At 44.5% G+C, this 14882-nt stretch overlaps 1 protein-coding gene across 2 annotated transcripts in view; it reads right to left on the reverse strand.

The window, feature by feature from the left end:
• RSU1 (Ras suppressor protein 1) overlaps positions 1-11172 on the reverse strand; it is a 197375-nt gene extending 186203 nt beyond the window's left edge. For both annotated transcript variants that reach the window (XM_054695107.1, XM_037510671.2), the window contains exons 1-2: positions 11047-11172; positions 10708-10819 (exon numbers count right to left, since the gene is read on the reverse strand). In XM_054695107.1, the coding sequence (XP_054551082.1) occupies positions 10708-10816 (109 nt within the window). In that variant the 5' untranslated portion in view covers positions 10817-10819; positions 11047-11172. The remainder of the gene's footprint in view (positions 1-10707; positions 10820-11046) is intronic.
• Between the last annotated feature and the right edge of the window lie 3710 nt (positions 11173-14882).

Here is a 14882-nt window from a genome sequence, read left to right on the forward strand (position 1 = left end):
AACTCACATCACTTCTGTCCAGAACCTATCACTGAGTTTATAGTCTTCCCAGCAGGAAAAAATGACCCCAAAAAACCTGTATCTGAAGGTGCCTTGGAGAATTACAAAGAAAAACACAGTAAGCTATCTAGTATATGCTGCCACTCTTGAAGTGTAAGTAGGAAGGTGACTTAAGGCTGTTTTGCAGGGCACTGTACTTAGTTGGTGTGGCAGGAACAGACTATGCTTGAGTTTGTTGCCCTCAACAAACTTATTCTCTACTAAGAGGATATAATAAAACGCTATGAATTAACATAAAACATAGGCATTATAAACGAGCGAGCTGATTGGAAACTCTCAATAAAAGGGTTATAAGTTTTTTCAGGGTTAAAGCTTCAAGATCCAGGGCCTCCCTGGTGGTGCAGCGGTTCAGCGCTGGGTTGCGAAGCTGCCCGCAGCCTCTGCAGCGCTGGTTCAATCCCCAGCAGCCAGCGAGGGTCCCACATGATGCACGGACCTCTCCTACTGCCCGCTGCTCCCCTCAGCAGTGTATTTCATTGGTCTGCCTATTCTGCTCCCCGCTCTGGCTCTGGTGAATTCTCTCACCCTCCCGCACTTCTGACTGTACCCAGTGCTCGCATAAATAAATAAATAAATCTTTAAAAAAAAAAAAAAAAAAGCTTCAAGATCCAGAGATACTTTTATTCTATATCTACTTGACTATCTACTCCCCCCCCTTTTCTTTGCTTCTCTGTTTTCAACTAATTTTCTAGCATAAACTTTAACATAAAATTAAGATGCATTTTTAGAAATCATAATGATAGAATGTCAAAGTCAAAGGAACTCCAGAAATCAAAAAGCTTAAGTTCATTCTACAGAGAAGGAAATAGCAGTCTAGAGAAGTGAAGTGCTCTTCAAAAGGTTCACAGTTGAATGGAATCAGCAAGGAGACAACAAAAGTATCCAGATTCCAAATCTTGAGTTTCTTTCAAAACTGGGGAAATAATATGAACAGCTGGATGGAGTGTTCTTTTCAAGATGGTGGAAATGCCCAATAGTAAAAGTATAAACCAAAAAAACACCTTCTACCTTGAGTAAGATATGACAGTTACATAAAGTGACTCAAAGCAAAGAAATATATCAAGCAGTGTGAGGCCCAAACTAATCCCCTGGGATCCTGAGAAAAATCACTGGATTATTCTGGTGTGCAAATTTTTCATCTTTAAAATGAAAGGTGGAATTAAATTATTTGACTCTGAAACAAATGAGAGCAAGAAGATAAAAAAAAAAAAAGGAGAGCATTTATGCAATGCCCACTACATCAACATGATATGCTGCACGCCTCAGAGCCACTCACTAGAATAACAAATGCAATAAGGTAGTAACACCAATAGCTAATGTTTACAAACACTTCAGGTGGCTGGCACAGTTCTAAGAACTGGATCACCACCTCTAATCCTCACAATAACTCTTCACAATCATACGATTACTCCTCACCTCCATCCCAGTTTTAGATGATAAAATGAGGCCTCAAAAGGTGAGAGAGCCTGCCCAGGGTCTCAGAGCCTGTAAGGGAGTGAGCCCTGGAAAAGCCTTTTCCAAATAAGAAACCAATTAATTCTGATTCTGCCTGTACTGCCCAAATACAGAGTAAATACCCACAAATGGCTGGTTGTATACCATTTTAAGATGTTTAAGAGATAAAAGAGGGCTCTTGGTAAATAGGTATTCCACCCCCAAAATGAAGCCGAGAGGTAGGCAATTATCAAATGCAAATACTTTCCACTTCAGACAACTGGAGAATCTCAACGTGCAGGCATGAGCAGATAAACCAGGCAGCTGGGTGGGAGGCAAGCACTTTTTCTCCTTCCCAGGGTCTGATAATAGACATTTCTCTCTGCTTCCTCATTTCTCTTTTTGATCAGAGGTTCTTTGTCTCTACCTCAACCTTTCTCCACATGCCTTACTGCAACCCCAGAGCTCCATGTATCCTGGTAAATGCAAGCCCCTTTGGGTAGCAGAAGAGCTGAAATCCTAGATCTACAGCCAACACGAGCCACATGGTTGTCAGAGCTCGGTTGGGAGTCTTACAACAGCTACTAACTAGGTGAGGAGCCCTTATACCTGCACTGAGACAGCTCGTCCTTGTTCAAAGTGTTTGGTCTCTGCTTCTCTCGCCACACTGTCCTGCCCTCCAAGCCCAGGTAACAAGTCACTGGTCTGACCCTGGTCACACACTGCCCTGGAGCTCAACCTGGGGATGCTCTACTTCACAGGATTATGTCTCTGCCCCCAACCCTGCTCCAGCAAGCCTGAGAACTGAGAACCCCCAAATAACCAAATTCACTACAAAACACAATTGGCTAATTTGAGGAGAGCTGAACTGGGGAGGAGGGGTTTATCCACTCCAAACAGGAGGGACAAGATAAGTCCACCCTGTGACATGGAAAAAGACCACCCAAGGTTCCCCTCCAGGACACTGCTGGGATCAAAACTGAGCAAGACAAAATGCAGACCAAGAACAGAGAAGCTCCAGATAAACTAGGGATGGAAACTGAGCCTGGTCATCTCCAAAAAGAAGCCATTATACTGACATGAAAACAGTTTCATGCTGGGCCTCCCCGGTGGCGCAGCGGTTGAGCGCTGGGTTGCGAAGCTGCCCGCGGCCTCTGCGGCGCCGGTTCGATCCCCGGCTGCTTCCCGGCCACCGGAGGGTCCCGCATGGCGCGCAGACCTCTCCTGCCGCCGGCTGCTCCCCTCAGCAGTGTACTTCGGTCCTTCTGCCTGCTCAGCTCCCCGCTCTGGCTCTGGTGAATTCTCTCACCCTCCCGCGCTTCTGACTGTACCCAGTGCATGTATAAACAAACAAACAAATAAAGAAAGAAAGAAAGAAAGAAAACATGCCTCTATAAAAAAAAAAAAAAAAAAAAAAAACAGTTTCATGCTACTAGAAAATATGCCCAGGACCATGTCTCCTTCTGAAATTTTGGGAAAAAGAGTTTCAAATAAAAGTGAGCAACATAATAGTACTCAGAGCAAATTCCATGAAGTTATCATAAGAAAAAAGACAGAGAACATTCTAAGTGAGAATGAAAGCCCACCAAGCCAAAAAATATGCCCAGAGAAAAGATGCAAACAGTAACCACTACTTCAAAACAAGTCAAAAAATAACCACATTAATAACAGAACACAGAACAACATATATCAGAATCAGAAAAATTCAGAAATGAAGGATCAGAACTCAAGAAAGAATTAGAAATACAAGAAAAAATTACTTCAGAAATAAAGATGAAATTCAAAGTCACACAAGAATGAACAGACTCAGCAGGCAATGTATTAAAAGAAAATGAAAGAAATTTCTTTTTTAAAAAAAGAGAAAAAGGAGTTGAGAGAAAACACCAAGTATTAGATAGGCAAAACAGACCAACATACACACAGTATAAAAGAAAACATTAAGCCAGCTAACATATATTAAAAACCATAATTTAAAAAATATCCTGAAATAAAAAGATTTAAAACTTTTTAACTGCAAATATAAAGAGCATATAACACACTTGGAAAATAATCACTCCAGAAAGACCTATCCCACAATTTATCTGAGTAAAATTACTAGACTTAAAAAAGAAAGCTAAAAAATCTTCATACCAAGAGAAATAGACCTACTCTTTATATAGAAAATAAAATGAAAAAATCATGAGACTTTTTGGACAGCATTGCTTTATGCCAGAAGAAAACAGAAGACATTTAAAATACTCCAGGATAGAAACTGTGAGTCTTTATAGCCAAAAAACCTGACTTTTCAGTGAAAGGGTATAAACCTTTATCTATCAGGAATATGCAAGAATTCAGCATTATCATCTTGGTCCTTCCCACGGAATTTACCGGAGTACCCGGTTTAGACAAACCAAAAGGTCCACCAACAGAAGGAACAAACTGTCTGTGGGAGAGTCACACCTGGATCTGCAACCACCGTCACAAGAGGAATGAACCCCCACAAATGGTGATGGTAGGCAAAGGAAGCACCTGCTAGTCACACACTGTACAATCCTCTTTATGAAAAAATGAACAAAACCAGGCAAAACTATTCTATGCCTCAGAGTCAGGAGAGTGGTTAACCGTGAGGGGAGAGAGGCGTACTAGTCATGTTTCATTTCTTGGAGAATCTGACAAGTTAGACTGTCCTATATGCACTCATCCACTGAACACTCCAGTTCTTCTCTGAGGTGGACTTTTTTAAAAATACATGTCAATTTTGGGGAAGAAGAAGATTCCCCAGTCCGCATGAACACAGGAGCATCAGCAACTCTGAACTTATTCCTAATTGACCCAGAATCATGAGCGCGGATAGGGCAGCTGCCATGGCTTCCAGAACAGGAATGGACAGCAGTAGGCACTTGGAACTTGGAATACCCTTGCTGAATTAGTGCTTTATTTTTGTGTCCTCCATACAGTAGGTGCATGTGCCTGTCAAAAATGTCAGTGAAAAAAAGGCAAGGCAGGATAAGCTAAGAATATCGCTTCTGAAGACTGACTGGGTTCAAGTCCTGGCTCTTCTTACAAGGTGTGTGATGAGGGCGGTTGCTTCTGCAACCTCAGTGAGGCAGGAGACACCAGGTGTGTGGGTCTCCTCAACTCCTGAGCTAAATGTAGAGGCTCAACAGTGACCCCTGTTGGCCAAGCACTTGATCGCCATGGACTATTCCTACTTCGTGTTAAAAAGGAGCCAAGCTACCAACTTGCTATCTCAAGAAGCAATAGGTCTGAAGTACTGTAAAGAAATCAACTCTACTTTTCCACAAAGATCTCTTTGTGGATCTTGTATCTCCAGATCATACTTTCTTTAGAGCTTCTTCATGTAAATTTATGAAGGGAACACAGGATCTGGTTTTCCAAATATCCATGTCAAGTCTCTCACTGATTGTCACAATTAAGAGCTGGCTACAGCGACAAGGCTGTGGGAGTTATGGTTTCTATGGTGAAAACTGAACTCCTTCAGATCCATTAAATAGCTTGCAGTTTCTTAGCAGAGCATGCATGAACTAATTTAAAGATTCAGAGTGGAAGAAACTCCCAAAGACACCGCTTAGTCACCATCAACAAACTACACTCAATAAACAGCTATTGATGACGTACAGCATTTCAGTTATTAGTTGAAAAACTGGCAATAACTTTAACGCCTGTTTGCAATTTTCAGCAGCCTTGGCCACAGCATATCTAAATAAAATTTTGTGAAATGCCCTGCTGTCCCACGAGCCAGTGGGAAACAGAAGCTGATGTTGTCTGGGCTCGGAACTGGCCAGCGTGAGGACACAGCTATTCTTCCTGCCCAGTCACACTGGGCCCGCCCATCTAAATTCCCCCAGAGATTCTGAATCAGGCAAGGACTGGGTGTTCAGAAGTGAACAGTGGGATGAGCAGGCAAAGGTCAATGGCAATGTGATACCACGTGAGCATTCAAAGACTGAGCCCACTTGTCCTGCATTTTTAGACAATCAGATAAAGCAGATTTTAAAATACTGATTGCACTATTAAGACTAACATGTGCTATGCTATGGACTATCTTCCCTCTCCCATTCATATGTTGAATCATAGCCCCCCATGTGATGGCATCTGCAGGTAATTAGTCCACAAGGGAGCCCTTGTAAATGGAATGAACAGCCTTATAAAAGGGACGCCAGGGAGCTCTCTCACCCGTTCCTCAATGTGGACATACAGCAAAAGACAGCCATCAGCCCTTGCCTTGATCTTGGACTTCCAGCCTCCAGAACTGTGAGAAATAGATTTCTATTGTTTAAAAACCACCCAGTCTAAGGTATTCTGCTAGAGCAGCCTAAACAGACTGGCACGGCAGGTGGTGCACTAGGCATTTTACAGATAATGACTCTCAGCAATCCCACGGGTTATTCTTACTCCCATTTTATAGACAAGATACCTGAGGCACTGAGAGTTTAAGTAACGTGCCCAAAGCTACACAGCTCCTAACAAAAAAGCAGCCACGCTGACTGGCACCACAACAGTCAATGATTGAAAAACAGTAAAAGTAAAAAAATAGTAAATTGCAAGTTCAGTTACACCAAAGGGATCACACTTTTCCTTTATTTTCCTTTCCTATCTGGATGAAATATGTTCCGTTTTTACCTAGTCCTGAAATCAACAATTGAAGTTAGTTCTACCATGCTTCCGGTGGCTGTGAACTGGTCTCCCTCTGGCAGCTTGCAGGAAGTAGCATCAGCCCCTCACCTGTGCTATGCTTTTCACCCTCCTCTGAATTTCTTAACTAAAAGCATCCTCCAATCAACTTTCCCCAAGCACTGTGCCAAGTACAGAGATAAAAGAGGCTTTGCACGCCAGGCCTAGAGGAGAACTTGTATCAGGCTAGATGGAATGGTGGTTTAAAATTTAGTTCTCAGGAGCTTCCAGAGAAGGACAGGTAGAATGGAGTCAAGTGGACAGAGGAGCTATTCCTTTCTTCCACAGCAGTAACTGATGGTGGAGAGATGGCCCGCTGAGAGCAAAAAGGGGGTAAAGTTTCCCAGGCCAAGATACTGCCTGTTTAAAAACAAAAGGTGTTTTTAAGGTGCATATTCACTCAATCTAGAGGAGTAAAAATATGGAAGATCTTAATAAAGATAATAGCTAAAATGACCTGGTCTTCCTTCTAGCTTTTTGATTCCTTCCTCAAAACAGGTGATGGATAACATACGCGCCAACAGCCTGCCCACTTCAGGTTTAACAGGACTTTGAACAGCCCTCCTTGATGACCCACCATCACCTTCCTTGGCTATTTTTGCATGGTCCTTTATTTAGAAAAAGCACTTCCCTGGGAGGCAGGTTATTTTTCTTTTTAAGATTTAGCTTAAAGCTGTATAAGTGGAGTGGGGAGGCAGGAATTGATAGGGCTTGACCAATCAACTTGGAGATTAAAAAGTCACAAAAGATTTAAATAAAAGAAATGAAAAAAGTCTCCTGGCTGCTGATGGGATCCCTGCTCCCCTTGCAGATGATTCCAGGAACCTTCCAACGGCTGCTCTATCATCCAGGTGAAGACAGTTGCTGCATCAAAGTTTTTGCAGTGAAATTTTCTTAATAAAAAGAAAATCAGTACCATTATTGGCTACATCTGAGGCTTACGGATTCCATTTGGAGAGTCACATTAATAGTTAATGTTTGCTGCAGCTCCATAGCAAGCAGGAAGGGAGGCACCTGCCACCAGCCTGCCTCAGTGCACTCAGCACAAAAGCAGTCTTACGAATACCTAAGTTTCCACTTTATGATGAGGAACTTGAAGCTCAGAAAAGTCAGGCAGCTTCTCTGAAGTTACACAGTATTAAGGGGGTTGGGGGGGACAGCAAATTTGAAGTCAATCTATTCAACCTCAAGGTGTTCTGTCCTCTTATGCCTCTCAGGCAAGGTCACACCACACCCAGAAACTAGAGAGCCTGTCTGCTGGCTGTCTGCATCAGAAAGCTTTGATACCTAAACCGCAGAAAACATTTTTAAAGACATAATTTGCTGTCTCCAATAAAGTGCTGCATTTATAAGACACAACAGTCCCAAGCAGAAAGAGGAGCATTTCATTTGCTGAGTACATTACCTCCATTCTATCTTCAGAACTTATTCTTGCTTATCTTTTGAGAAAGTCAAGTAAACATATGAAGGGGAAGAATAAAATGCAAGCAACAACCACTCTTGGCCCAAGTGCTGGACTATTATTCCCTGTGTTCGATCCTGACACTGATACATTAAGCTTCAGGATTACAGTTAAAATGTTCTAAGGAACACAAGAATGCCTGTGCTACAGCTAAAGTAACCATAGGGATATTTTAGTACAAATATAAACTGAGGATTATGTGTAACAACTGATGAATGAGCCCCAGCTAAGGGCTTCCTGAAGGCATCTGCCACTTTCCAGACTCCGGGAACCCAGAAGTCAAGCAAATAGAAAGCAGCCGCCCCTGGCTCTCCACACCACTGAGGCAGGAAGAGGTGAGAAGTTCAAAATCATTTCCACTGAGCTCCCCAAAAAGCACTGTTGTTCTTCCTTAAGCTGCTTCTTTGGGAGAATTTAATTTTGCTTTCAGCACCTCGTGCTACACAGGAAACAATTTTTTTCAGGAAGCAAGTGGCTATCTTTTCTTCCTCAATAAAAACCAAGGCTTCAAATAGATAACAGCACTAAACTGAAATAGCTCATTCACTACGCCACTGACAAATATTACATAAAGAGTCTTCTTCAAAGCAAAAGAGGGTATCGTTCCTCTGCCAAAAGCAATCTTTCCTCAAGCCCCTGAGGAAAAGGCTGCTGAGAGCAGAAACCAGGGGACCAAGTGCACAGCTGGGCCAGGCGCCTGCCTGCCCCCCCCCCCATCTCCTTCTCTTGCAGCAGCAACCCCACGATCATCGGGGTCACGGGAGAACCAGAGGGATACAAGCAGATCCTCACCTGCCAATTCAGCACCTGGGACAACTGCTGTTAGTGTCCCCAAGAAGCCATCGCCACTGACAGGAGCCAACATATCCTCAGAGGATGAGAAGCCAATCAGTAAAAAAGCCAAGTTTGATGGTTTATCTACCTAAGGGTTATCAAAGGCACCACTTACAGCGTTTCATCCCCTTTCCTTTTGCCAAGACTTGTAAAGAGCACCAATCCCAATCTCTGTCCAAGACACAACCATGGACTCATGGTAAGTCTGACGCTGCTGTTTCTGCCTAACATGCAGCTTATCGTCTCCTATGGTCTCCCGGACATCCTTCTCCAATTCCCAGGTCTGAATCTCAAACTCATAAGCATAATCCACTGTTTTCTTCATTTATCAAACATTTTGAACACCTATTATATCCTAGCTCGAAAGGCAGCAAACACAATATACATGACAGTTTTAATCCCCCCAGTGGGGAAGACAAATCTCTAGAATAAAGAGACAATACAATCCTTTGTAACAAGAGCATGAAGCAAGGCCCATCCACCTTCAGAGGAGAGCAGCCCGATACAGAGAAGGTTTCACATACGCTGTCACACTGGAGCTGGCTCTTGAAGTAAAAGGATTTAAGCTAAAGAAGGGGACAGAAGTACATAATACTTGCGAAACAATATGGCCTACAAGAGTGTGCCCTGGCTCAGGAAGGGCAGTCAGTCAGTATGGCCATGACAGTGAGTGTGTGGAAGGCAACAGGTTGTGCTCAAATTCTGGCCAAGGATGTCTGGCCAAGGAACCCTGGAGAGCACTGCCCTTGGCTATGAACACCTGTGAGAAATGTTCAAGGGAGGAAATCAAAGCCACATTCAGCCTAAAGTTTGTTTCACCTCTACAGTATTTTTTCTTTTTTTTAAGATTTATTTATTTGTATAAGAACTGGGGTACAGGCCAGAGACGTGGGATGCTGAGAGGATTCACCAGAGACAGAGTGGGGAGCAGAACAGGCAGACGGACCAAAAACACTGCTGATGGGAGCAGCGGGTGAGACAGGAGAGGTCTGCTGCACCATGTGGGTATCTTCCAGGCCGGCCAGGAATTGAACATACGCTGCAGAGGCTGTGGACAGCATCACAGCACTGCACTCAACCCACTGTGCCACCAGGGAGGCCCACAGTATTTTTCAAATATTGGAATCAACTCCCAACTTATAAAAATTAGACAATTTCATCTAAAGTCTTGGCTTATTGAAAAAAAAATTCTGGCAAGACTAAGCCAGTGTTTCCATGTGGTGACCATGATTAGGATCTGAGTAGCAGGTGTAGCAGCTTCCCCCTTCAGATGGGATTTAATTACAGCGTTTCTGCCCATCCTCCCCTGTTCAGGGTTTCAAGGAGAGAGAGTAATGTAACGTTACAGGAAAATAACACTGAAAGCAGTAACTCAACTTTAAGGGGGATAAAACTGTAGGTAGGCAAGAGGGACAGTTAGGAAGATGTCACAATAACACAAATAGGAGCTAACTAAAGCCTGAGTCAAGTTAGGAGGATCAAGATCCAGGAAAAGATGAGTCAAAAGTTTAAAAAACATTCCCACCTCAAAAACACTTCATACTTATCAATAACTGTGTGTGTCATTTGTTCAAAGGCCAAAGACAACATTAGGACAAAGGACAAATTATTCAAAAATGACTTACATTTAAAAAATAAAGTAAGGACCCCCCTGGTGGCGCAAGGGGTTAAGCGCCGCACTACAAAGCGAAACACTGCACCTTCTGCAGCACTAGTTCATCCCCAGCCCGGCCAGGGAGCAACCTACATGGTGCAGCAGACCTCTCCTATCTCACCCACTGCTCCCCTCAGCAGTGTATTTCAGTACATCTGCATGTTCTGCACCCCACTCTGTCTCTGGTGAATCCTCTCACTCTCACCCCCTGCATCTCTGGCCCGTACCCCAGCTCTTGTATGCATAAATAAACAAATCTTAAAAAATAAACTATTTAAAAATAGAACTATAAAATAAAATGGCTATTAGGAAAACTGTAGAAAATCCCAGGTGCCATAAATCAGCACAACTGATGAGACACAGCAGCACCAGCCTGTGTGATTCATATCTGCCTCTGGAGTTCGTTTTGCAGCTGGGATGGAACAAATTCACACCTAAGCTCTGGACTGCTGATGCTGACCTACAAGCAGGGGAGATGTGGGGGGGGTGGGCTGCAAACCATTACCCCTTCTCAGACCAGGCCCCTCAGGGACCTGGAAAACTTCACCTTCCCTGCTCAGCCCAGGGGCAGGCCCGCCCGAGCACTCACACAGGCCGTGGACGTCCAGCAAGCTGGAGATGCCCCGGTCGCTCATGTCCACTTCCGGCTGGTTCTTCTCCTTGCTCTCCTCCACCAACTTTTTCAGAGACTTGGACATGATCTGCACCAAACGACAACAACAAGCACGTGGGCGACGGGCGGAGGGTGCCGGGCTAGAAAGTGGAGCCCCCCAGGCTGACACTCCCCGGGTTGCCCAGGCCGGGGAAAGTGGGGGGCAGCGGCCGGGAGGGGGAGGGGACCGGGCTGGGCGGGGGAGTGGGCAGCGCCCAGGGTCCCTCCGCTCCCGCTGAGAGACGCAGATCCAAGTGCAAAGCCACACACACTCACCGCGGGGCGCAGCGCCTAAGCGGCTGGAAGTGGGGACCACGGGCGTCCTGGAGACCCACTTGGGGCAGCGGAGATGCACCCGCGCAGGGCAATCCGGCCCCCAACCAGGAACACGCCCTGTCCCGGCACTCGGCGCAGGCGCACTACGTACCGCTCGCCGCTGCCCGCCCCGCCCGCGCCAAGCGCTTCCCAAATTAGGGAAACAGCTCTAGACCTGGCTCCAGGGCGAGGCTCCGCCCACAAGAGAAATGTGTGCCCCGAGGCCGGCCAATCAGTACTGTCTTTCGGTTCCGGGACTCCGCCCCGCCTCGAGGTTACCACGTCCCTCCCGGAATCCCTGGGTTTGGGATTCTGATTGGACCGGACTTGGCGCATGCGCGCCAGGCCTGGCGCAGGCCCAGTTTATGCGTCGAGGCTCAGAGTGCTGTGGGCGGAAGCCGGGAAGTTGGAGTTTTGTGAGCCTGGGTCTTGGGGACGCTAGAAGTAAACTTGCTCGCAGAGTCGCGTTTCTGTAGCTGACTCTACTTCTCAGAAATTGCTACGCTGCACAGTCGTGCTTCCTGTATGAGAGACTCAGAAACAGCTCCATGGTTGTCTGTGTATCCCCAGCGCCCAACTTGCAATTCTGGAACTCTGTGTCACATGAAGGGGAATATACCCAGATAAATAAAGTAGTTCTTTTCTCTTACACTGTGCACAAACGTCTGCGGGAACAGGAGAGTCCACTGTGTCCACAAAGCTGTGAGCTATCCTAGTCAGTTTCTGAAGGCCAGATGAGGGCCACCCTGGCCAACGATGGCAAGGCTTAATCTCTGAGACTAAAAGGCATAAGCACTTGTAAAGGGCAGGAATGGACACAGTGCAGGTTTTCTGATCCAGCAGACAGGGTAAAGGAGGAGTCAGAGTCCTCAGTGGTTTTTGCAGCTCTTTTATTGGGATTACCAGGTATACGGCTGGCAGGGGTGCCTGCCAGCCTCCCAGCCCCCAGCAAGTCTTCACTTTATCTGGAATCTCCGGCGTTCTCTGCTGCTGCTTCTTTGCTTCTCTCTCAGCTTCTCTTTCAGTTTCTCCTGCTGCTGGCGTCCCCATGACACCACCCTTAAAAAGCACAGTCTTAGCCCAGGTGAATCCCATCTACCTAGGCCCACACCCTACTCCAGGTGCCCGCCATTAGGCATGCATTCAGGACAAGGATCCATCATCTATCCTGATGGCAGGAGGGCAGAAAAGCCCGACATTTTTCCTTACCCTACAGCACTGTTCTTCCTGCTAAGGGCCAGTTGTTAGGGAAACAGGAGGAAGGAGGGGAGAAAGATAAGGGGATTGGGGGCTGGTAATTATCCCCCCAATCCTGGGTTCTCAAATGTAGTAGGGGTAGGGATTGGTATCACCAGGAAAATTGAATCAGAATGGCCAACGAGCAGTGCTGGGGCACTTCGAATGCAAGCATTGGCCCTTTGATTGCTGGGTGAGGGGGTGATTGCATGGGGGAGGTGGAGCTGCGTTCTTTCTCAAATAGGGTGTCTGAAATTTCCATTCTCACCTGTATGGGGCGGGAGGGCTTAGAAAGTGACCTTGAGACTTTCTCAGTTCAGATATGATCAGTTGTGGACAGCAGATATTTCCTTTTCTCTACATTTCTACTTATTTGGGTTCTTTCAGACCCACGCAGAAAATCATTTGTTTTCCATTAACTTCCAAGTAAGACCTCCTGTGGAGGCAGGAAGACCACAGTGCAGGTTTTCTGATCCAGCAGACCAGGTAAAGAAGGAGTCCTAGAGAGTCCTCGGTGGGCTTTGCAAGCTTTTTATTTAGATTTACCAGGCATATGGCAGTCAGGGGTGCTGGGGGGCCGGAAGGCTGGCAGTCCTCCCAGCCCCCAACAAACCCTCACTCTATTTGGGCTCTCTGGCGTTCTCTCTGCTTCTCTTCTTCTCTAGGGCTTCTGTGCTCCTACTGGTGTCCCCATGACGCCACCCTTAAAAGCCCAGTCTTAGCCCAGGTGAATCCCATCTACCTATGCCCACACCCTACTCCAGGTGCCCGCCATCAGGCATGCATTTAGGACCGCAGGGTTCCGTCATCTATCCTAATGGCAGGGGGGCAGAAAAGCCTGATACTTTTTACCTTACCCTACTCCTCCTATTATTTTTTTTATATTATGGCTTTTTTTTTATTCCATTGGTGGTCTGAAACAGTGTTTTTGGTGTGGTTCAACATTTTATTAATGACACTGACTGTACCAATACAAACTAGTTGATTGTTAGCTCTGTCCTGGGCTCTGCAAACAATGGAGCTTCCTGGTCATGCCATTTGGGAACAGGAAAGTTATCACGTGGTCACTAAATCTGTGGAAATGGCTTTATATGAGTTTCACCTGATAAGGAAACGGAGGATTTTTGCCATGGGACTGGCTCAGCAAGATGGAGCTGGGAAGTAGACTTCTTGAAGTAGAGAAACATTCTTTGATAGAGCTCACTTGATCACTTTATCCTCAGTGTGTGCTTAATACATGTCAGAGTAGATGCCCAGTAAACAGAAATAAGTAAATTAAATGCAAAACAGAACCAGGGGAAATAAGATGGGCCTTACTAATGAGAGTAGACTTTCTCCTTCCAGAGGAATTATTACTCTTTTTACTGTACATAAAAATATCACTATCCCAAGTATATCCATTGTCCATCCCCTAACTCACTATAAATCACAGGCTATTTCCTGAATACCTAACCTTGAAGATTTTGGAGAGCTTCTTTTTGTTCCTTTTTCCATTTTTAAATTTTCAGTTTTAAATTACACAATAATAGTGACTTCGCTTTCTTCAACTTGGTCTACTCACCTCCTGGATATTCTAATATGGCTCCTGAAATGCATGTCTCTCTGAAAATGACTCTTGTAAATTCAAGACTCCAGTGGTGCAATCACACCACCCTTTACTGTTTGATAGCTGCATATGTTACTCTTGCATTCAGATAATATTCCCATGTGATTTCTTATGTTATTGTTAAATTTTCTCCATATTTGGTATCTTTATTATTTATTTTAGAGAAAAGAGTGAGAGCTGATGCCTACTCCTACCAAATTTCATCTTGATAGTTTCAGTCCATTGTTCCTGCCTGTCAGGACCCTATGGATTGGGTGGTGGTATTCATGATTCTTTCCAAAAGGGTGGCACCTATAAAAGGTGGCATATCTATCTATTGATAGATAGATATAGATATATATGTATATATAGTTATGTATAGATATGTATATAGATATGCATAGATATGTATATATGCATATGTATATAGATATGCATAGAGATGTATATATGCATATGTATATATATATCTTATTATTGCATACTTGAAAGAAGCAGACAATTTTAAAGTGAGACTAATTTATTTATGTAACTCTGTACTCCATGCATTTGAGTACTGAATTAAGCTGCGGTAACTTCCCACACTTTCATTCATTCACTTGGTCCCATGTTCTTAGTAAAACTTGATTTTGCCTGTTTAACGTAAAGCCTCTTGCTTTGTTAAAGGTAGCAGAAAACTTCATAAAAGTGTTGCTTAACAGTTTATAATTTTACGTACTATGTTGTTAACTGGTACTTATAGAAACTAAAGCACCAAGATATCAGGTAAGCACTTAACTAAGTAGGAGAATTAGTCCAATTCAAATGCAGGCAGCATGGCTTCAGAGTTCCTATTCTGAAAGATTCATGCACTTTATCAAAATATAAATGTACAACTTGAAAATGTATGTATGACCCATAGTGAAAGACTTAATTTCAATGAGTAAAAATTATTGACACATCACGAGATACAATTCAATAGTTTATTACCCCTAAT

Source organism: Talpa occidentalis, unplaced genomic scaffold (assembly GCF_014898055.3).
Source record: "Talpa occidentalis isolate TD23 unplaced genomic scaffold, MPIMG_talOcc4v2.1 talOcc4.14, whole genome shotgun sequence".
In the NCBI taxonomy this organism is placed as follows: domain Eukaryota; kingdom Metazoa; phylum Chordata; class Mammalia; order Eulipotyphla; family Talpidae; genus Talpa; species Talpa occidentalis.